Source organism: Strongylocentrotus purpuratus, unplaced genomic scaffold, assembly GCF_000002235.5.
Source record: "Strongylocentrotus purpuratus isolate Spur 01 unplaced genomic scaffold, Spur_5.0 spur5_scaffold_5, whole genome shotgun sequence".
In the NCBI taxonomy this organism is placed as follows: Eukaryota; Metazoa; Echinodermata; class Echinoidea; order Camarodonta; family Strongylocentrotidae; genus Strongylocentrotus; species Strongylocentrotus purpuratus.
In genome coordinates this window covers 26,048,383-26,072,662 of record NW_022145611.1, presented here as the reverse complement: position 1 = coordinate 26,072,662, position 24,280 = coordinate 26,048,383, and the positions used below count along the sequence as shown (strand labels likewise).

General features: G+C 35.3%; 2 protein-coding genes across 2 annotated transcripts; one reads left to right on the top strand and one right to left on the bottom strand.

The window, feature by feature from the left end:
- Positions 1-2,707: 2,707 nt before the first annotated feature.
- Positions 2,708-11,606, bottom strand: LOC100889646 (microtubule-associated proteins 1A/1B light chain 3C). The gene is made up of 4 exons (XM_030999703.1): positions 11,241-11,606; positions 9,476-9,531; positions 6,649-6,755; positions 2,708-4,068 (listed from the first exon to the last, which is right to left on the bottom strand). Exons 1-4 carry the CDS (start codon positions 11,320-11,322, stop codon positions 3,906-3,908), a joined length of 408 nt encoding a protein of 135 aa, XP_030855563.1. The 5' UTR covers positions 11,323-11,606; the 3' UTR covers positions 2,708-3,905.
- Positions 11,607-15,857: 4,251 nt separating this feature from the next.
- LOC754996 (phosphatidylinositol-glycan biosynthesis class F protein) lies at positions 15,858-21,646 on the top strand. Its single transcript, XM_001187877.4, has 5 exons — positions 15,858-16,137; positions 17,838-17,974; positions 18,680-18,796; positions 19,474-19,582; positions 20,241-21,646. The coding sequence occupies exons 1-5, from the start codon at positions 15,877-15,879 to the stop codon at positions 20,376-20,378; spliced, it is 762 nt and encodes a 253-aa protein (XP_001187877.2). The 5' UTR covers positions 15,858-15,876; the 3' UTR covers positions 20,379-21,646.
- The last annotated feature ends 2,634 nt before the right edge of the window (positions 21,647-24,280 follow it).

Below are 24,280 nucleotides of genomic sequence, written 5' to 3'. Positions count from 1 at the left end.
GTTATTGTTCTTGTTGTTTTTGCTAGCTTTCATGGCTTGGCTAAATTGAATAACAGGAACTGTCAAAGCCCACAACAAAAACAACAAGGCATTGCACAACATAATTTTTTTTAAAGCTGTGTACGACCACCTAAACATAAATGCAAACTTTCCTTTTCAATGAAAAGACTAGGCCTTCTAAATATTATGTACCATTATAATACAGTGGAAAAAAATGCTGCATTAATCCATTAACCATGGAAGCCTTTTGTAAAATAGACATAGAACACTACCAGCACCAATAAATGCAACATCAAATACATTTAAATGATCATATTATTTGTTAACAAGTCAAAAATATACAAAATATTGTGACTGTAATCTTGTCATTAACATTTCTATACTTTGAAAGATGAATACCTTTTTTTTTCATCCAGAGAGTGCCATAAGGGGCACTACGCAAGCAGATAAAACATGATTAGTGTCTTCTTACTTTTCAATCAATGATTTACATTATAAGATAATATATGATGATGAAGATAAGGATACATTGGCATGTATACTTCTATACATAATTCAGAATTCAAGACAGTGCAAAATTAGTACATGTTTAGTTACAAATTCAGCCAAGATGATAAAAAAAAACAATGAGCGAGTTCATAATGACTTATGGAAACATAATACCCAATAATGATATAGACCTAAATTGTCATATCTATTCTTCTTTTGACAAATTGAACATTATATTGACACAAATGAGATGCATACTGTTTTTCACCCACACCTCTTCAATATATCTATTACAGCTAACTTACTTGTAGAGAAAAATCTTTATTTGGCATCACAATTGAATGTTCGACTTTGCCTTTTTCTATTGAATAAAAATAGGAGTTGCATACACACTGGTAGCACACTGATTTCCGTATTGCTTGTTCCACTTCATTAGTGTACACCTGTACTTCTGAATTCTGAAACAATTATTCAAATTTGTATTTGCAATACTGTCCTTTCATTGATTTTTAAAGTACAAAATATGACATTTGGTATAAATGTAAGCACCCTGGATGTTAAAGCTGTATGCATGAAGCAGATTGTGAAATCATAAGTCTCATTTTGCTGTACATACAGTGAGAGATCCTACACACATACATCTCCTTCTTCAGCATGTCAATCTCAAAATGATATGGACAGTGAAATGTCATTATATACGTAATTCACTGCTTGTATGGTGGGATATAAACATAGCCTCTGAGATGTCTTATTCTTGATTTGAGATGAGTTGATGTAATACAATTAAACCTGCTTTGCAAACTCCCTGTGTAGGAAAACCACCTGCCTGTATTAGAGAACACAATTTCTTTTCTCTTAGCAGAGCTTCTCACTGGAACCTGTACTATAGGGAACTAAAATACAAAGACCATATGCCTACAGAGCACTTTTCATTGAGTGGTCTTAATATACAGGTTTGAACGTACATGGACTTCTGAAGATCTCTGTCAGCCCCTTTCCACTATTCTCTTTCTGCTAATCAGATGACATTGAACAAAAAATATAAACAATATGAAATTGTACTCCACATTCAAGGCAACATCACAGCTTATATTTCATGTTTTTATTTCATTGCTCTTTTCTCACGAATTGCAATTTGATGTATAAGAAAAAAACTGTTGATAACTATCTTCTTGCCATACTCAGGTTTCCACAAACAAGTGATAAAAAATGAGCTGACCTGAATTGGAAGGGAAAGTCAATGACAAAGACAAGGTTCTTTGCTCTTCCTGGTGGGCAGTAAGTAATAATAAAGCTATTAAATCTAAGCAGGTGGTTTTTGTGAACAGGAAGAACAGGAAACCCCTAAACCGTGCATACAGGGCACTCAAAGTCATTGGAAAGTGAGAGAAGTCAAAATGATTTTCTTAATCGATATCTCTTATCAAGCAAACCTGTAATTGAATTCATTCCTCAACACAGCTGATCTTCCTTGCATGAACCTGATGGATGTAGCCATGAAAGAAAGATGTAACATGAGGTGCAAAGCATATCATTATTAATTGCACATGTGTTCTGTATTGCTCGAACAAGTGTAATGGTACACCCTGAAATTTACACGTAGGGAGAAAAAAGAATTGTGCAGCTCATACTTAAACTAAATATAACTATTATAATGTGTGTTACTCTAAAGCAGACAAATACATATATACCGGTATATAACCTACTCCCTCTCCAAAATAATATATAACAATGTCAACAAAACAAAACAAATTTTACATGAACATGACCAAGCATATAGAGCACTACACATATCACTGTAAAAACATGTATTTTTCACACACACACACACACACCCATACACACAATTTTGCCTACAATGATTTGCAGGGAATCTTTTATTTTCTATTTAAAAAAAGGTACTATTTGACATTTTGAAAAATTGTCTTGAAAGAAATCCAAGTTCCAAAAGATGATGGGAAGCAAGATTACATAGTTGGGGAGTGAAAATATCATGGGTGCCGACAATTTGTCGCTGTTTTCACGAAGTGACGGTAGTGAAAAAAAATTGCATTAACTTTGCGTTACGATTTTCCTCACTACCGTCACTTCGTGAAAATAGGGACGAATTAATGAAAGAGCATAATTTCTTTGAAGTCATTCCTCTAGTTACGATGGAATATATATGATTACATGATTTTCTTTATTCATATTAAATAAGTAAAGTAATATAACTAAATTCCTGACATTCTTGTTCATATTTTTCTTTTCCAGCACTATAGATACAAACTACCGGTATGTCAAAATATCAAATAGTACCTTTAAGAGTCAAGAAAAAGAAAGGCACATGAGCAGGTGTCTTTCTAATCCTTTTCTTATGTTAGAGTCAAAATTTATGTTCTCATGAATTACAGAGCAAGGAAAAAAGGTCTGCTATATACGTTCACGTTCATGTACATTTACAGTGTACATGTACTACAAAACTGACTAACTTATAGGCAGGCCTACATGTAAGCGGTAAACTTCACTAACTGAATTATCATATTGGTTACAACTTGACCTTTTCCTATACATACATGTACATTACATGTAGACATATTCTTGCTATAACAGAAAATTACAGAACCTACCAGACTTACCAGTACCTTTCTTGTTTAAATGGTTATAATGCTGATTAGGCTTGACCTTTTCTATATTTCTGGCTTGCATACCAATTTAAATTGCAATGTGTACATGCAGTGAACAATAAATTTGACATTGTTGTACACATAATGGTAATACATGTTGAAAGTAGGTGGAGTATGAATTTTTTGGATAAATTGTTCAACACAGAGGCCATTTGGCACAACGTCCACACAGCAGTCATAATACAGCAGCTGGTGGACTTGTATATATCCATATACATGTTATAGTAAATACAGTTATAGTCATATGATGCTAAATGGTATACAAACATGGTGGCCAGGATCAAGTTTGAAAATTCATATTTACATAGTACCTTAGCATGAGTTTACCAATGCATGAGTTGATCATACAAGACATACATGTACATCTTCATGTACCGTACCGGTACTCATGATCTTTTCTGTGATGTTATATCGCTCATTAGCTTTCATATTGTATGACCTAGCTCTTTCTATTTCCAGCATGATATTGTATTATTAAAGTCCAGCAATACCCCTTTAATTCACCTACACGTACGACAGATACAATTACATATATATTCATACACACATTTCTTGCTCGCTTTGCACTTTGGCATTCAGTGTTCATAAGAGATTTTCTCTCCATCCGCACATCTTCAGGCAAAAAATTGGAGAACAAAAAAATTACAATGATGAAAAATAGAATAGTACATAAATATTTGGAATAAGACATAAAGGCGAGTGGAAAGCAACGTGATCATCCCGGGATGAGCTATGGTCGGATGCGGTCTCTCAGCAACCAAACATCTCCTGGGAAGCATACACCATGTAGAGGAAACCATCCTCATCTTTCTCGTCTCTGTAGATCTCTGCTAGAGTGGTAGACATGCTCGCCAGACTCTTGTTGTTGACTATCAGGTAGAAGGCCTGAGTGGCTGTGAGTTGCATTCGATTTCTATAAGAATGAGAAGAGGGACAACAACAAAAATCAGATTCCTTTGTTAGACAAGGCCTTAAGCTAATAGCAAGGAAGAACTGGGCAGATTTCAGGTTAGGGAAATATTAGGAAAAAAGAATACATACATATATGTCGAAAGAGAAGGCGTACACGTACATGTACATTGTATATGTACAGAATAACTTTATGTAGGCATGCATCTGCTTTTGTCACATATTTCACTGTGTAAAAACAACAATAATGATTTAATTGTGGAGTCTTGTATAGCGCTCATGTCCTGTAAATATCCACTCCTAGCTGGCACTCCATTAATATTACCCAAGCTTTAGCATGCATGGCTGCCATTTTTATACAAATAATACACAGCAGTGAGGGCGTTGGTAAGAAATTCCCACACAAGGTACCTTCGGGACAGTCTAACACGTCCAAGGCGAGAGCCGGGGGTGCTTGGACTGTTTTGAAGGTTTTGAGGGTAATTTTACTAATACCCGAACAAAATTATGTGTATTATTTGTTTTATAAAATCATGTTTTATAACATGATTTTACTAATGACCGGTCATTAGTATAAGATAATGACTGGTCATTATCAAAATTACGTGTTAGGCAAACTAGATGCCTGGTCATGTGTATGCTCTCAACCAATCATTTGATTAGGATCCACGTCATCATCTTATATAAAGCACTCTAGGATATGGAATTACAGGTGATTCCTACCACGAACACATGCACCGTTACATATACCTTACTGCAAGTATACGTGAAAAAATATTCATGACTTTTATCATTCTATGAAAAAATGCAAAGATACTGGTAGTCTGGTACTAGTTCCTGTTCAAGGAGTGCCTACATATGCATTTTTATAAGGCCAGGCCCATTGAGCACATGAAAAGTGAATAAATAACCAGGATATTTCATGATGGCTCTCCAAGTCCTCAACTATTAGTACATTGTAACTATAATACATTTAAAAGTAATGGCTGGTGATTGTCTCCAAATTCTTAGATATATGATCTAAAAACCATACTACCCAAGGTTTATAAAGCTTGCTAACAGTTACATTGTCCAAGAGATGAAAAATTGAAAACTAGTTCTATCTTCATAATGATAATCAGTAGAAAAATTGAGCACAGTCCAAGAGAAATTGACACTCATTTGCTAGAAAGCCACCACAAAAGTTCACATAAAATTACAAATTATATATATTAAAATTATTAAAATTTCAAAATACATATACAATGTACATGGTAAAAAATAAGAAAAAACAACCCCATACAATTATGCAGACTAGAGGAGGCATACATGTAGCTCAGTGGTAAAGCAATTTGGTCAAGAGGTCACAGATTCAAAACCAAGTTAATGAGCTACATGTACAGTGTACCTGATGCTTTTTGGTAAGGCATTAACCCTCTACCAATGAGTCCCTTGGCTATTTGTACATGTATCCTCACTTTCTTGGCAAATTAAAACATCAAATCTATTTTGGAAGACTACATAGGTAATGCCACCGGCAATGTACATTTAGGCTACATGATGGACATTTTTTATGATGCTTTTCGTATATTCCGGTATGTACATGTATACATTTTCCCTTCAAAAGTTGTCAATAAGTTGACATGTAGAAAAAAAACACTGCCAAAATAATAAAAGCAAAGGAGAGCTAATCAGCCCCTTTTTAAGGCCCCTGTAGCCTGGGGGAAACAAACCAAGTAACCTAGAAATCAATGTCTACCACAGTAGACACAAGTCATGTAGAAACTTAGAAAGGCTTCTTCTGTCCATGAAATACGCTTGCAAATTATGCACCACTGATTTTAGAAATAGAAAATGAAAACTAAAACATCAAGCGGGGAAAAAAAAACAGACAAAAACCAAACAAATAAATAATTATGTACATGCAGCCCTCACTACATCTAAATGCTGCTGAAGGAGTTTGCAAGACATAATAAATACAAAGTCTTATGGTATCAAATTGCATTCATATTCTTGGACCCCTCTTAATTCTCAGACAAAAATATGCTGCATACAGGATCTCATGTATTACATGTAGTCTAATAAAACTAGTTTAAAATTGATTAATATGTTTACTCTATAAGAACTTAAATACGAAGTTGAGTTCTGGTCATGCGATTGCATTGTGAAAGAAATGGTGTGGAATCGAACAGAAAAGGTTGATCATCTAGCATATAAGAATTTGTGTGTATAGCAAGGTTCTGGAACCATCAAAATTATGAGAAATTTTGTCAAGTCTTGGTAAAGTTACAAACACTGTACACAGAAAGATGTATATGGGACTACACGAAATGTGGCGTAAAAATCCCCCCCCCCCCAAGTTTTACAATGTTACATGACATATTTAGAATACCAAGGTATGAAGGCATTTGAAGAGCCATGGTTTTCATGAAACATGTCTTATCTGATGTTCTTCCACACTTGCATAATACTGTAAGAATGATAACGCTCACAAATTATTGTTCACCTCTTCCCAGAACTCAACCTTCTCTTTAAGTATACTTTATAGCAATATTATTGTTCATGTTCTTGCTGGCAGTCATAACTCTTTATTCATTGTTCTTACCTGATTATTGTAACAAATTGGCTCATTGTGAGTTCTTGTGGGACTAAAAACTTTGTCTTGTCTAGCAGTGGAAGCTGAACCTCTTTGTAGTACCTTTCAACAATCACCTGAAATGAACAAACATAATATACAAATGAACATACATGAAATGTAACAACTTTTTAACATAAATCTACCTTTTAAAGGTCAAGACGCATTAATAAGGTTTTTTTTGTATTTCACTGTAACATATACTTACATGTTGGAAAATTTTGGTAAATTTACTGTTTTCAATTTCATGGCTCCCAAATTCTTGGGTTCATTTTTTGTGTTTGTGTTACACAATACATATGTATTGATGATTTTGTATCATCTGCAAATTCTACATTACATTACACTAGAAAGTCAGAATTAGTGCTGTAACATCACGGATATCTCCAATTCCGTTTAACCGCCTGTCAAAACCGGACGGTTTTCGGTTAAACGATTTATTAAAAAATAAAAAAATAAAATAAAAAAAAATTTAAAAAAAAAAAAAAAAAATCTTTTTTTTTTTTTTTTTTTTTTTTGGCCGTGTGAAAAAGCTGGAAGGTAATTTAACTGAAGGCGCCGATTTGTGCTTGTGAACTAGTTACAAATAATAGTAACAATGTCGTTTTAGAATAATGTGTAAGATCATTAAAGTAAATTAAAAACAGTAGAGGACCTAGGATAGAACCTTGTGGTACACCATGTGTTAAACTTGGATGAATACATATTGAGATCTATTACAAAGATTACTTTCAAACCAAGATGACAGACAAATTGGAGTGTTGTTCTAGTTTCCAAGTGGTAAGTCATCACACCGATTACTGAGCTGGGAGACATTGCCAGGCATAGTGCCAGGTGGAGGGGCATAAATCGAAACTTTAAAAAAAAATAAAAAAAATAAAAAAAAAAAATTATAAAAAAAAAAAAAAAAAAAAAACCAACAACGGGAAAACGAAACCGTCCAATTGAAAACGGAATCCGCCATGGGCGGTCGGATACCGGACGGTTAAACGTTTGACTACAACACTAGTCAGAATTATAAATTCATCCTTCTGTCTGAAAAGATAAAGCTTTGTACATTTAAGTTAATCTCTCTCTAAAGAACATTTTATCAGACCTTAACACTAAAATAACTGTACATGTATGTGTTCATCCATTATAAATTGTGAACAATCTTAATTTTTTCATACATGTATGAACACATCCATACTTGATTTATAGTACCGGTACTCTATATTGTAAGTACATTGTCAAATGCATTAAGTAGAACATATTTACCCAAAAAGGTCAAATAAGACAGACTTTTCTTATCATTCCAAACGATCAAACCTGACAAGCTCAATTGTCCTTGATCTACAACAATACATCATTGTTGTGGTATTGGAAACCAGTTCAAGGTGGAATATGTTTTTGTTTTAGCACCTCTGATTACCATGAACTTATACAAAACAGACTTTAACAACATGCACACTCATTTTATTTCTTTCTTTCTTTAAAATGTTTATAGATTTTTAAGAAAAAAGAGGAGTAGTATCATTTTATTTCACTGAAAGTTTTTGGTACATGTTGCTGCTTTGCAAGATATCCATGTCATGCATTTTGAACAGTCTAAGTGAAATAAACAGAACAAACTGTGTTAATGGTAGGTATATAAAAAGTTGCATACAGGTACGATGTATTATAACTGAATATGATACCCAACTAAAGTTTTACTTGAAGGTAGCCCATCAATCTAAAATATCGTCTTTCAAGTTTCAACTGGTGAGAAATTTGAGTGTGTAAGTGATTTACTGGTATCAAGCACCAATGTGAACTACTGTTTAAAATGAATTTAGTCCCAAGAAAAGAATGTACATTTTGAAATGAACAGATTGAAACAGTTATAGATCTGCTATGTGATTGTATGCATGTTAAACATATTTGGGATAGGTTAGAGCACTGGATTTACACTGGAACCGGAAATAAATTAACATTTTCACTTTACAAGATAAATTATTGGTTTAAGAGGTTCAAATAATTATGCATTGAATTGTATACTGATTGTGGTTCGACAGATGGTGTATACATGTACCGGTACTTGCAAAATAAAGAATCAATTGCCCGACTTTGATAATATTAGAGTTTCGATTATAAATTACTTAAAAAAAGAAAAGTATATTGCAAATTTGAATTGTAGAAATAATAAATTCACAAGAAAATGGTTTCAATTCAGGAAATTGTTTACCCGGTGCTTAAAATGATATTTTTTCTGTATTTTTTTTTCATGAATATCAGAAATGAATTATTGATTTGTTAGTTTTCTGTTAACTCAACAGTTCTACAATACTTGTATCTTGAGAAGCTAATTTTATTTGTTATAAATGTAAATTACGTTGAATATATATTTGTTAATTTGTTTCACATGAAAATCAATAAAACCCCTGTGGAGGGAAAATTATGAGAAGAAAAAAATTATTTAAAAAAAAAAATCATCTTTCAAGTTTCAACTGGTGAGTATTTTGAGTGTGTAAGTGATTTACTGGTATCAAGCACCAATGTGAACTACTGTACTACACGTGTGCACATGAACATCCTTCACAATCTACTTACAAAGGCAAATGTACTTTCATGTACAGTATGGCTATAAAAAAAAATTTAATGAGAGGAAGAGATAATATTTCAATTCATTTCACAGATGTTTTATACATGCACGCAGAAAATATTAAAAAAGTCAACAAGAAAATCGATCCATAATCCTTCCTCTAGCTATTACTTTGATTTCATTACTGAATGATGGCAACTGTATATGTACATGTATCTTCTTCTTTTCAATACTCACTGGAACTTTGTTTGGAAATTTCGCCCTGATGCCTGCAACCTCCTCTTTCCTTTGACCTGCAAGAAAAACGGGGAAAAACATATTACACAATGTATTACGTAGGGCTATTAAGATTTAAGACTCTAGGAATGACCTGCACTAACCTCGTATCATATGACTTGTTGCACAACATCAAGAATTTCTTTTACAGGTAGGCAAATTGGATTTTCTCCATCAATAAAACTTGGTTGTACCTACAATTCATGTACTTTGATTCTAGAATGTATGAATATAATAATATGCATGATGGATGTTTATGCCTACATGGATGAATACAAATAAGAATAATGTTCAGTTCTGATTTGAATGCTGCTGCAAATATTCTATTCCAGTGTTTTTATATACATGATCCACTACATACATGTAGTGATAATTAAATAATTTCATGTTAAGTCTCTCTCTTAAGTGCCATATCGATTGACTTTGGCGATCATGCTGTTCCACAACCCTCGGTTCCTAGCCTTCTGTATTAGTACCACTCCCAGTTCTTTCACTCCTCTCTCTTCCAACAATTTCTGCAGACTGTCCATCCAAAGTATCCTCCTTCTTCCCCTACTCCTTCTTCCCATGTTAAGTACCAAAATGAATACAAAAATAAGAATATGTGATGTGCAATATGAAACATTAATTATGAGGATTCTTGAGGACTATTTAATTCAGACTTTATTCTGACACCCCCCCCCCTCTCTATCTCTTACTCTCCTTCTCATTGCATTTTCCGTCTTTTTAGCAAATTGACATCGTTGTCATTAAATCTATTGAACACATGAAATAGTGAAATACATGTACATTTATGTATTATTTATGTAAACCATGTGGATCCAAAATGCATCATCTGTCAAAATACATTTTTGATGAACAATTATGACCTACACTGTACAGTATACACTGTAATAAATCTAGCCTCTGAACAGAAAATGAATAAACAACAAATTGCTGTCATGTATATGATTGTATTACAAATTAAAATAACATATAAACAATTAAATATATCCCAAATTTAAAAAAAAAATAGACATGTGGGTACTAGAAGAGTGCCACCAATTAAATAATGAGAGGTTATCCCAAACTCTCCTCTTTTATTGTTTTAAGCTGTAATCTTTAAACCTTTGAAGGTACTTTTGAATCTGGAACAAAGTGCATTTTTATTTACACAGACATATGTTTTCATCTTCAGAAAGGGATTGTAAGCAGTTGCAGTTTGGGCTTTAAAAAAAGAAAATAACTGATCTACAGTGTAAATGTATAGTCAATCCTCCAAAATAGTGGGCAGCTATGAGAAAACATGAATATATATATATATATATATATATAAATATACAATATACAGCCTGTATAATGTGTTTACTGAATAAGCACCAGTATGAAGAATTACAAGATAAGAATAAATCATTCTGTTTAATAATCAAACAATTCTGTTCTATCAAAAATCAAAATCATATCAAATTAAATGACAAATCACAACTCAAGGCCCAAGTCATGAGTCGGTTATCATATTTTATTTCACAGGTCATAGGGACTTGGAAAACATTAAATCTGTGGACAGAAGTATGTGGAAAACATCTCAAAATAATCATACACGAACAATTATCTGGTTCCAACATACAGAAGTAGCTGTCTAAATAAGCCTGTAATTTAACAAAAGGTTTGGACAAACAAAGAGCAGAAGCGCAATGCACATATTGTCCATTGCACTGCAACTCGGCTGCAATGGAGTTTTACTTACTAAATGTTTTGCGTTGCTTGAAAGATTTGTACACTTTTGCATCCTTCTCCTCCGCCTCGATTGTCTTCTTGTCCGTTCCCATATTGCGGCTGTGCACCTTCAAAATCCTCGAGGAAACGTTAGAAACTGGTAAAACCAGGTTAAAATTGTCAAGTATTAGCTCCAGTAAAGTCCAGACGGCAAATGTAACAGGTCCTCACGAAGTAAACAAATGAACTGTGCAGTGCGTGTACATGTATGGATTCTTTGGCTAGGCTAGATGCACTACTGTACCAGTTCGCGACACATCATCAGCTCAGTGCATGTAGTAGTGGTGTAGGTGCATACTGGGCTTCGCGGAGTGATCGGGGACAATGGTACCTCTCTCGTCAAGTCTGGCTTTACTGCAGACGAGTAATCAGCTGCTTTAATCGAGCAGCTGATCTTTGTTTGGGAGATACGTCACTGCACTCTCTGCTTACAGCTTGCGTGCCTCGATAATGTTGTGTTGTTGTTGTGTTTTTTTTCGGGGGGGGGGGGGGGAGTAGTGAAGGATGCCGGAGTGGGGGGACTAGGACTCTTAAAGAGTTATACATTTGCATATTTCTCCCACTATGGGACTTTCTATTTTAAAACATTATGGGAACCATGTAGAACTCGCCTATATAAAAGTAATGTAGCATGATATTTCAAATTTTAGATTTTAGAAGCAGAGATCAGCTCTCTTCACATCCCTTCAATTTTTCAATAGGCGGAGGGGGGGGGGCAAACGTGAAGGATCGACCAAGCAGAAGAACAAAAATCCGCAACACGACCACTCTTACACGCAGGCTCCGCTGAACGTTTTTCAAAGTGGGGGGGGGGGGCAGGGGCTAAAGTATTTACGATCAGGTAGAGCGTAGCGTAAATTGGCATGGAGTCTAAAGGAAAGCTACGAAGGGGTCAAGGGGGTGGAGCCTTCGGAAGTTCAAGGGGTACTATAGCATTTAAGTACGGTCATAATGAGCATATTTTGATACCTATAGGCTATTCATGACTCAGGCAGGTCGCGAATTGGCGTGGAGTCCAGGTGGCTATGCCCCATTAAACTCGAGGATCTGAGGCATTTTATAACGGTCAGATAAGCATTCAGGGGCCAGCTTGGGGCCCCTGGGGGGGGGGGGTCGAGGGAAGAAGAGCCCCCGGAAGCTCAGGGGTTTTAGGCATTTATTTATGGTCAGATGAGCACATTTAGATACCTTATTTGTCAGTGACACTGGCAGGTCATTAATTAGCGTGGGGTCCAGGGGCGGAGCCCTCAGAAGTATGTAGGCCTCTTAATAAGCATATTGTGAATCGCTGGTATCGAATTAGAAATAAATGAATTGTATGGGGGGGGGGAGGGGGCAACCGCCACTCCCCCCCCCCCCCCCCCCCCCCTATCAGTATGCCAGTGCATGCATGCTCCGGCCTGGTAAAGTGACCTGAACGCGCGTATAAGAAGGGGGGGTACAATATACCTCCATGAAGCATGAGGTAGCCTACTGCATGTTGTTGTTTTTGTTGTATTAGGGACTGAATAGAGGGGCCATGGCCCCCTTGTGCCCCGTGGCTACGCCTATAGTTATACTTATGGCCAGTCACTGTACTATATTTTAATGTGTGATCAGCAAAACTATATCAGGATAATGTAACACTTTTTCTCCAAGTAATCTCTAAAAAAGTGAAGAAATTTAGCACTAAACGTGCTAGTGTCACGCTATCTATTTTCAAGGTCGTGACCCCCCCCCCCCCCCCCCTTGGCACGAAGGACAATGATTTACAGCGATAACAAGTCTGAATATACCAGGATTTTTTTTATGGAAGGCATCCCCTTCCAAAGAAAAATATGTATTTATAGAGAGCTATGCCTTCAAAATGGATATGCATGCATACGCACAAAAATATCTAAACGTGCTATAATGATAATCAATTATGAATCATAAAACATAATCGATTCATGTTTTCTTACATGAAATATAAAGCACTGATCAATGATTACAAGCCTGCACATTGGGTACATGTTATATTCGCATGTCCAAAGCGACGAGGGAGGATGATACAAAATAATGCACCTGTATAGAGCTGCTCTATGATACCCGTCACTTTATGTATTAAGTTTTTACTTAAAAAGTAATCCAACTCTTGTGATGAGTTTATTTGCATGTAAGTAGAAAAACAATAGAATCAGAATAGCGAAAATTTGAAATAATTGGGACCAATAATAAGAAAGTTATGAATGTTAAAAATATGAGAATTCTATAAAGTTATGTGCGAATCTCAAATTAGCAATTTGGTCTGTGGATTGTGATGTAATCGTGGATAACTCTCCCGTTAGTCGTGTACACAAATATCATTATTTGTTTTACTTCTGTTAAATGCCTTCTCCTTTGGGGCACTACTCAAAATGTATTATGTATAGCTAATTATTAAAGGTCCTCTGTAAAGCAAAAAGACTCTTCCAAGTCATACATTTTTTATAAATTGAAATTTTAGTCAATTTATATAGTCGGAACAGATGGGAGTGAAAGATTTCCGCCATTATATACACAGAGACATAACCGATACAGCTAATTTGAAAAAGCCCATACCTATACAATATTCGCAAACAAAATCAAAACCGTTCTGATTTTTTCGATTTCATTCAAACTTTCACCAGTCTACTTGTTCAGATTTTTCTGCCTTCCTCTAGAGAGAAGATTGGAATCAAGTTTGGATTTCCCTTAAAATCACCATTGTACTATATAGCTACGTGCGCCCTCTATATAGCAAACAATGCCTAATCGGTGCCTGTTGCCGTCCCCCATGATCTTCTTTTTCTTATGTTTCTGATTTGATGAGATAACCACCCGTCAATGACCTTGCGGGGAGGTCTAATCCCCCTGGCCAAACTAGTGCAGACGGGCTTTTAGGTATGCCGATTGGGTTTTGGAAGAATGGGTGGTTGCTCCCCCTCCCTAATATCCGCTAAATCACGGATGTACCACCTCATGATTGTGACCTATGCATAATTTAGTCAAACCTGTCTTTGAATGTCACCCAAGGGAAACAGATGAATAGTCACTTTTGACCGATCTAAACAGCCGGCTCTATCAGTTCTATTTTAAAGGGATTGGGTATCTTTGTCTCAGATTCTAAACAAAATGCATAGGCGTATATAGATGGCATAAAGACATGGCCACTATTAAAGCCAGACTGACTGTATTCAACATTAATTTTGTGGGAGTATGATTAGCTGTTATTCCCAGTATTATTTTGACTACAGCGTACATCCTCCGAAATGAGAAATAAATATCAACGGGAAGGAAACCACCTGCATGAGCTCTGACGTGATATCGCTTATGCTGTGATTTTGAAAGTGGGAAGATAAGCGACCAAATATCATTTTAATACGTAATAAGTTGAAATGTTCTAAACCAGTTAATTGCCATGTACAGTATTACGCATGTATTTCTTGTTAAGTATGTAATGTTTTAATCATGTAAAAGTTATCATTTTCTTATACTCCCTCCCCCTTTCTTTCTCTCCTCCGCCATACCTGTCCTTTTGTATTCATTATTTCACTGTGAATTGTGCTGTATATTGTAGGCATGGGTGTTGATCCGTTGCGTCGTGCTATTCATCAGGGGGGTATATGATCTTACTGTTTGTGCCCCATTGGTGACTGGGGTGGCGCAGCAGTTCGACGCCGGTGCCAAGAGTTGCATTATTATCTATAGTAGTTTATTATTAGTAAGTGCAATTTTACCTTGTAATAATTAATTCTGTAATCCATTGCGCAATTTAGTTTTTAGCTACGAAGCATGGAATTAATGAACATTTATTGTTTACATGTTTGATTTGATTTGAATAAACCATTTATCTATCTATCTATCTAATACATGTATATACAGAATTATTACATGTATTTCCAAAAAGGAGACAGAATGAAAATAGCTTCTATGCCTACGGCAAGCACGTTTTTGTTTACCACCCTCATCAAAGTCATTTTCTCTCTCTGTATCCCTCTCTCTCTTTCTCTCTCTCATTCTCTCTCTCTCTCTCTCTCGTTCTCTCTCTCTCTCTCTCTCTCTCTCTCTCCCTCTCTCTCTCCACTTGGCTTCTCTTTTTCCTCCTGTAGACGAAAAAAGGGGGAATGTCAGGCATTAATATTCTGTCCTCACAAAAAATGCAGGAGGTGATGCATGCCAACTGCCCCAACTGTCAAATCTCACTACATTGATATATAGATCTACTTCTTTTAAGGGTTCAATATATATCGACTACTGATTAAACATGTCTAATCTATTATGTTGACTAGGGTATAATATGGGGGTTGGGGGATTCACCTGCTCTACGACTCAAGACTGGGCTATAAAATTATCTTCCACTTTTTGACCACGAGTATTCCTAATGGCCGTTCTAGTTATCTATATTAGCTTCCCCTGAATGTGATAGGGATTAGGAAAATTGTACAAAGGTAGGGAATATTTCGCTTTGCCGAGGGGGGGGGGGGGGGGGGGGGTGGCACTCGTATTAGTTTTCTTTTTGCAACTAATCAAATTACAATTTTGTTGTCCGGATCATTACATAAACATCTAGCTGTTCGAGATTTATTGTGTACTGCGCCACCTAGTGACTGAAACATTACACTTTCAAGATGGCAGCCTCCAGTGCACCACTGAATGTCGGCACATCAAGAAAATACAGGAAATCTTTGCTTTATCTAATGATATTTTTACTTATTTTTCTGATTTCCACAGTCATTGTAATGCTCTATCCGAATTCAGTGACAAGTCTGATTAAAGAACCAGTAAATACCTTGAAAATATGGTGCCTTTCTTACGGCGCTCTGGTACTTTGCGGATATAACTTGTTATCAAGAATGGAGTCGGATCTCGATGCTTCATCGGCTAGCAAGGTACGTATGCAGCCGAAACTCATGGCGTAACAAACTTGCCGCCGGCCGCTCAGCCGGCTAGTGTACATGATGGCCGCTTTGCGGATGTTTCATTATTGTGGGCGGCCGCGGATGGATTTGAAAGTTATATGGGAAATATATTTCATATTGAATGTTAGATATGTTACTTGTTAGATTGAAGTTAGACTTAATAGACACTGATACTAAGTGATAGAGGGTCACTCAATTTCATTTCAAAACTAAAATCAATGTAAAAAAACACAAAGCAAGCCAAATAACATTGATAAATAATATTAATAATATTCATTGCTGCTGCTGCTCTCTTCTTCTTGTTCTTCCATTGAGTACAGTCCTCTTTGCAGAGTATCTTTTATGATAAACATAATAATAATAACGACGCGACGATGACAATAAGGTGATATTAAAATATTAAGAAATGAAATGCCATTGCCATTGGCAATGCGATGGTGACGTTGTTTATTCTGGTCTTCTTTAATCTAAACAGACTGAAATTCTAATGCAATTATTATACATGTTATTTTATTTTTTTAATTACATGCAGTTTTTCCTTCTTGATCTGACTCTTTTCTACTTCTTTCATTTTTTTCTCCTTCAAAGGCTTCAATTCCCCTGCGACAATAGTCACAGCTGACTAATCGCCAATAAGTCAAAAGACAATAACACTATCCCTTTTCCTTTATTTTCTTTTCCTCCTCTTTTTTTTTCCTACTCCTTCTCTTTCCTTCTTGTGCTTTTTGAGGTTTTCAATAAACTGAATGAAGTTGATAATGTTTTTGTTTTAAGTTGTATTCTATTTCATCTTATGTTTCCTGTTATCTTTTTTCTCTTTCAATTCAATTCTCCTCTTCTTTTGGCTTTGATATTTTTCTCTTGATTTATTCCTTATTTTGTTCTTGTTTCTGTTCTTCTCCTTCTGTCCTTGAAATTTTAGTTTACAATGTCATTCATTCTACATTTCTAATTCTGATTTTTCTTATTAACTATTCTATTGCTATTCTTTATTTTCATTTTATTCTTCTTTCCCCTTTTTATTCCCCTTCTTTTTTCATCTATATTGTACTTTGATCAAATATTGTATTACATTTATTTGTCTTTTTCCATTTGTCTGCCTTTCTTATTTATTATCTTAATCAATTTGTCATTTGTGTTTTTAACCCTTAATTCTTTTTTTCTGCATTTTGTCTGCCTCTTCTCATTTCACCTGGGGCTAGTCTGAGCAGTGGCGGATCTAGGGGGGGGGGCCGGGCCCCCCTCCCCCCTGGAAAAAACAAATGTGTAAAAACACGTGATTTTTTTTTTGGGGGGGGGATGGGCCAAAAAAAGTTGTTTAAATGTGCTCACTCCCCCCCCCCCCCCCCCCCACTTATTCAGCGGCTGGCTGAGTCGTTGCGATTTTGTTGGGAGCAAAAAAAAATAGTTATTACTACCCCCCCCCCCCCCCCCCCCCCCCCCCCCACTGAGAGTAAAAAAAAATTAAAAAATTGGGCCCCCTCCCCTAAGAAAGCCTGGATCCACGTCTGAGTCTGAGCCTTGGTGACTGGTCACTCTGAAACCACTCCTGAGTGAGAGTGACGTTGGTCCTCTTTTAGGCTACACCTTGTCAGTTTAGTCTTTGCTGCCCTGTGAAATTTCTCTCTTTTATTTTTTATTTTATTAATGTCCTTTATTTTTTTCCACAGAGATCTAGTGGAAGCTCTACATTTCTCAATCATGCCTCAGTTACAGTGGTGTCCAGCATAAAATATGGATTACTTCTTTTCTTCAGCTCAATTGCCTTCCACATAGTTGCAGTCCTTTATGGTGCACCATTTACAGAGTAAGATATTCAATGTTGTCTCCAGTATGTCATTCTTAGTGAGAATGTAACTTTGCACTTTTACTGAAAATAGTTGGTGATATATAATCAAAATCCTCTCACCAAATATGTTGTACATCAGTCATAATGCAGGTTACATACATGCTTGTTGTTATTCCCATGAGGATCATACAGAAACCCTTTGTGGAAAAAAATTAATGTGTAAATGTACAAATTTAATACATATATGAGATATTTTGAACCAAAGCCAGCTTTATAGCTCCAGGATCAGTCCTAATCATTCTTATCTTCATAGCTATTATTAAAACTTCATCGTAAAGAAATTGCTATAGTATTGTTTTTATGGACTTTCTTATAGAAATTTGATTAGTTACAAAAAAGTCTTGTACAGACTTAAATTGGTTGATTTCAATTTCAAGAAAATATTACATATTGCATACATTTCTGCATTTCAACATACAATGCATAGGTTAAGTGGTGGCCATCATGATTATGTTTTATAGGACACTACTTGCTGCTGATAGCAGTCACATATATGTAGAACTGTAGCCAACTTGAACCAATTATTTTCAAAACAGCAACTTTGTCATTGTACCTGGTAGCATCTTTCTTGCATAACTGACAGGATTGATTCATCAACATAATTATTTAATTACACTTTTAAATTTGATTTCTTCCCTTATTTTCAATTCATTTTTATTCAAGGACTGTGACAGAAACTGCCATGTTTGGTGTTTTGCTGACAACCTTAGTGACCCTTCCAACTCTGTGTGTATTAGGAACCAATCTTGAGTGTTACAGCAGGCTCATAGGCAGCAGAAGGTAATTACACACATTTTTTAAAATTTGATATTAATAATCATAAAGATCACTGTAAATGGAATATTGACATTATAAACAAAGAAGTTATGAATGTTTAATGCAGTTTGATTGAGAACAATTCCTTTTAATTCTTCAAGTGGATCACAATGAGTAACACATAGTGTTAACTCACATATAGTGATTTGGAAAAAAATAAGAGAGAAATCGTTTTTAGTATCAATAAAAATGATTTGATAAAAATGATTGATAGCAAACAGAGATGACCTATCTCAGATATTCAGACCCAAGAGAGAAAAAAAGGGGGGAATCTCTTGACCATGTATTACAACAAGAAGACTAAACCAACATCACAGTGAAGATAATTCTAATTTGAGTTCATTTAATGCTATTTAATTAGTGGTATATTTCCAAAATGTTGATTTCTATAGATAGAAAGTTGTATTATTCTGGGTGTAACTAGCTTCTTGTGTTCTTTCTTTTGGTTTTTTTAAATTCTGAATATTAACACAGCGTTATGAGGAACATGTGATCCATTAGCTATTGTCTTCTTCTCTTGATTGGTAGCGGTCACATTCTAGTCTTTATCTTTTCTAAGTTATTGATATGTTTTCATGATTAAGCAAACCAAGATGACCATTGCAACATGCATCATTTCTTTCTTTTCTCTGAACTCATAGGCCACATCCAGGTATTGAGACCTGTTTAGCATACATCGTAGTCTTCAGTTTACTTGGTGCATGGCTTGGGGCTTTCCCCATTCCTCTAGACTGGGATAGACCATGGCAGGTGAGATATGGCATGACCTACTAGTCTGTGATTATCTTGGATATGGATTATGTAGTACAGTTAGTTACATAGGCATCTCTAGCTAGTGTTAGTCCTTCCATAACATTGTTATGTTTGTAACAAGCCTTCGGTCTCTGAAGACCTTGAAGCCTGAATAATTCATCAAGAAGAAAAAAAAATTGAATTGAATTGAAAATTGAAATACTCTTCGCCATGGTTTCAGATAATCAAATTTTAGCAATTTATGCCATATTCTTTTGTTCTTATTCAGGCTTATATTCTTATATGATATATATATATGGTAGTTGGTCTGATCTGGGATATATCTAGAAAATAAATCACATATTTTCTGTTTGGAGCCACAACAGTGTTGACTTTGTACTAAAGTCACTTTCCAAAGAGACAATATATTGAACTTATAATCTTGTAGATGAACTACAATTTTTTCTCTCTGTACCCATGATGTCAAAGTTGGCAAGTTTAATACATAGGCAATAACATCAAAATACATTTAATCCTTACTACATTGTCAAAAGGGTTCAGATTTTCTATTATGACTTGGTGACAATCATCTATTTAAGAGCATGGGGGTTCACTTTGTGATTTTTTTTTATCAACAGTGTTTAATATCTTTCTTCCTTTTGTTCCCTTCATTCAGAAATGGCCAGTCTCTTGCTCTATTGGTGCTTTGTCTGGACATACACTTGGTCTAACTGCGTCCGTCATTCACAGCGGGGGCGGGCTAGGAGACTCGTCAGAAACATTCTTCGGTAGAAGCAAAAGCAAAAACTATTGATTTAGATCAAGCTGAAACAGCATAATTTGCTACAGTTTTAGTTCTCATGGTGATTGCTAAGCCTAAGAATGTCAGGAACAGCGACAAGAAGGACTGTATGACATAAACTTCCTATAACTGGAGAGCTGGAATGCACAAGACTTTGCCTTGGTGCAGGCATTTCGACTTGTTTTTACTGACTCTTGATATGTGTTGACTGCTGACTTGAGAGCAAAGTGGAGCTCAGAAAAATACAGTATGCGTTGGCTTTGTGTAGGGTGGTCATGAGGATAACGTTACATATATTTAGTTTTGAATGGCATGTTAAAAAAGAGGTGTTCTTTTGAAATCTGTATACTGTCACATTTAAAGTTTATTACTGATGTGTAAATTCAGGAAAGGGCATCAACCCATTTTTATTAAGACTTTGGGAGGGCAAGTACATTCATCAGAAGCATATGTTACATGCAATCATAGAATACACATTTTATTATGTTTAGGTGTAACCCCTGCCATTTCCAGGTTCAACTTGTCTTTTTATTGAAGCTTGTGATAAATAATTTATATAATGAAACCAAGTTACTCAAGTTTACAAAATATGTTTAGATAAAGAAGAATGTAGGGAATCCATCCCCCTAATTTTGCATTACGGTAATAGTTTTCTTAAAAGAAGTTCAAATTAAGAAGAAAAAAAATTGCACCTGTTGTGCTGGGGAAATAAAGTCTTGGGTTGCACCGCATCTCAAACCAAACCCACTGGATTAGAGTTTCCACATGGAATTTTTCTTTACTTCTTTACACCACAAGTTCCATTCCATCACCTTTCCTGTTGCGGGAAGGAGTGACAGCTGTAAATAAGATTTTCTTATGAATTAACTGATGAACTCACTCACCTGAATATCCATTTGTGTTCAGCAATATGGTGAGATTAGCAAGCATCAGTATTGTTCCAATCTTGAGACATACCGGTGCATAGGTGATGAGGTGATTTTTTATTGCACATTTTAGTAGTCCATGTACTATCACGGAGGTCTTTTGCCCAAGCTAAACAAGATATGAAGATCAGGGCCCCGTCTTACAAAGAGTTCTCAATCGCAGCCATGTACATAAGAGATAGGAGACTGCAAACTTGCGATTGATCAATCGCAATTCTGTGTAAGACGGGGCCCAGAGTTGTCCCAATTGTACAGAAATGTGCCTAGAATTCAGATTCATATTCTAACCTATGATGTTAACCATGACTACTGGTATATACAAAATAATAAAACAAATCTTGGTACATTCCACAATTCGTTTTTTTGGTGCTTTACTGTTGCCTATGTTCAGATTTTTATTAACAAAATTGAAAGGTATGACGTACATACTATGGTAGAAAGTAAACTCCTTTGATATAGGAAAAACAATGAAAGAAATTTACATGATAATACACAAAGAAAAATGTGTCATCTCACAGTTTGAAGGGAATAAGGTTTAACCAAGATAGTGATAGGTGTAGCTCAGTTGGGTAATGAACAGTTCTTGAAAAGTCTGTTGATGCAAGAGGACAATAATTCTGCACTTCATTTATACAGAAATGTGTTAATAGGACTTGCATATTATGTGTTATCTCTAAAAGCATATTCAGATATCGCACAGTAAACAAACACTCCATATGTTATTTACTTATGTACATTAAAAATGTGTTTGTTTTCAGTTATGTTACAACATTTCTCTTCAGTATGTTTAAATGTATCTATACTTTACTGAAGGTTCATGATTTCCAAACACGAATTTCCAATAGCAGGGGGTTCATGATTCTAAACACGAATTTCCAATAGCAGGGGGTTCATGATTCTAAACACTTGTTGTGCTACTGGTGCTATTCTATTTGTTTATCTAAAGGTTCATAATTCTGAAAGTGAAATAGTATTCATTTTTCCGAAGTTTCATAAATCTGAAAATAATACAGGTTCTACATTTTCAGAATTACCAACCAAACATTTTGTGAAAATATGAACCATCAGAATTATGTTTCTTACGAGTAACGAACGTCAGCAATATGACGTTGCCCTAAAATAACATAAACGTGAACAATATTGAAACAAATAGTTCTCTCCATATCTTGCTGCATGAATATTGAATACTAATGGCCTAGGACGTTTTTCCATGTGAAAATGGAATATCAATTTATTGGTTTAAAAAAATAAGGAAAATGGATTTCTCAAAACATACATTTTTTTGAAAGCAGAATGTATTTTTTTTTTTTTTACAGATTTTAGCATGGGTTTTAAGTTACTTTTGTAGGCATTCAAATAAGTGAATTTGCCTATTGTGTTTTTTTTCTTCATTTTTTCTAGAATTATACTGCACCTCATTAGGCGTTTAAAAAATATTAATTAAAGAAATCATTAAAAAGCCTAATATCCATTTATTTTAATAAAAAGGAACTTCCAACTTACTTTTAAATTTGGACACACAATTGTGGTTTTATTTGTAACGTTATCTTCGACTCTCTCTAATATACATGAACTGTATATGTATTTTGTATCAAATAAATTAAGAAAATTGATGATAAACTGTTCATATTTGTTAGAAACAGGACTTTGTCACCACTGATAGACAATAACACAGTCACAAAGACATAGGTAATACAAATTTTGGGGGAATTTTGAAAATTGGCTGGATTGTGATTCTTTATAATTTTGATATATTAAGATGCCCCCTGGGGGTGTATTATAAGCACTAAAAAATTTAGCCTCTAAAACACTCCTGTTTTCGAGCAAAATTAAATATATAAAATGTACCGGTGCTCCTGGTAAATTTTGATAAATTTCATGGCGCCTAGGCCATACAATGGTAGCTGCGACCATGAAAATCTCAGAATATGTAGTTGTGATATATAATTTCCAAACGGGAATAGCTAATCGGTCGATTTTAGTCATCAAAAATTGTTTTATAGCTAAATTTGTATCTTGACCTTGAGAGGAAGCTACAACTAAAAAAGAGTTTATTAGTTTCATCACTTTAGACTCGATTTCAACCGCTACAACGATCACTGAATATTGTAGGATCGCATTTGCTTTCAATATGTTCATTTGAACCAAATTCATCACCCCATACCGAAATCCAATTAATCTGGGGCAATTTTAGTAGCCTTACCTTTCCCTCTTGTAATAATCAAAAGCAATAAAATAAGATATTGAAATGGGTCTGGATTATATTTCTTGATGGATGTCAGTGTGATTATCCATCCTAGACACTTAAAAATGAAAACAACCAACAAGAAATACCAACAATAATAATAAAAAGAATGAAAACGATAATAATGATGAGGTGGCAGTTCTAGTAATTGTCAACCCTCTCTCGCGCCATGCATTCTCCCGCCGTCCCACCAATTCGTAGCGGGAGACTCGATCAAGCCACCCTTCCTCCCGCTCTCCCGCTTCGACGTAGAGTCTCCCAGTTTATAAATGCTCCCGCCAAACATGCTGGTAACCACAATTTTACTCTTTTTTTTTGCTTAAGGGGGAGGGGGGGGTTGAGTATAAACAAAAATAACGATTTTATTTCAAGTGCTCAACCCCCCCCCCCCTCCTGCCCCCTTGATCAATCTCACTCGAAGCAGTTCCCCAAAGTTGCACAGCCCTGAATAATCCTAACGATGATTAAATAATAATCATATATACAACATTATTACATGAATTAAATAGATAGATGGGGAGAGATGTTGGGGATGGAGGGATAAAAATTAATGTTTTTGTTCTGAATGATTTTCCTAATAATGTTACTACTGGCATGGCCGTAACTATATCACCATCACCTCAATAAACACCTACACCACCACCACTACCACTCCACTCACTCCACAGGCCAAGTACCATTCAGGGGAGTTATTATTTTCTTACTTGAGAATCTGCATTTTACATTTTATTTTTATGATACAT

Coding starts and splice junctions, on each gene's coding strand:
- LOC100889646 (XM_030999703.1), bottom strand. CDS start 11,322: ATGGGAACGGACAAGAAGACAATCGAGGCGGAGGAGAAGGATGCAAAA. Junction 6,756..9,475: donor AATTTCCAAACAAAGTTCCA/GTGAGTATTGAA, acceptor TGTTCATTTCAG/GTGATTGTTGAAAGGTACTA. Junction 4,069..6,648: donor CAATTTGTTACAATAATCAG/GTAAGAACAATG, acceptor TCATTCTTATAG/AAATCGAATGCAACTCACAG.
- LOC754996 (XM_001187877.4), top strand. CDS start 15,877: ATGGCAGCCTCCAGTGCACCACTGAATGTCGGCACATCAAGAAAATAC. Junction 16,138..17,837: donor ATGCTTCATCGGCTAGCAAG/GTACGTATGCAG, acceptor TTTTTTCCACAG/AGATCTAGTGGAAGCTCTAC. Junction 19,583..20,240: donor ACTGGGATAGACCATGGCAG/GTGAGATATGGC, acceptor CCCTTCATTCAG/AAATGGCCAGTCTCTTGCTC.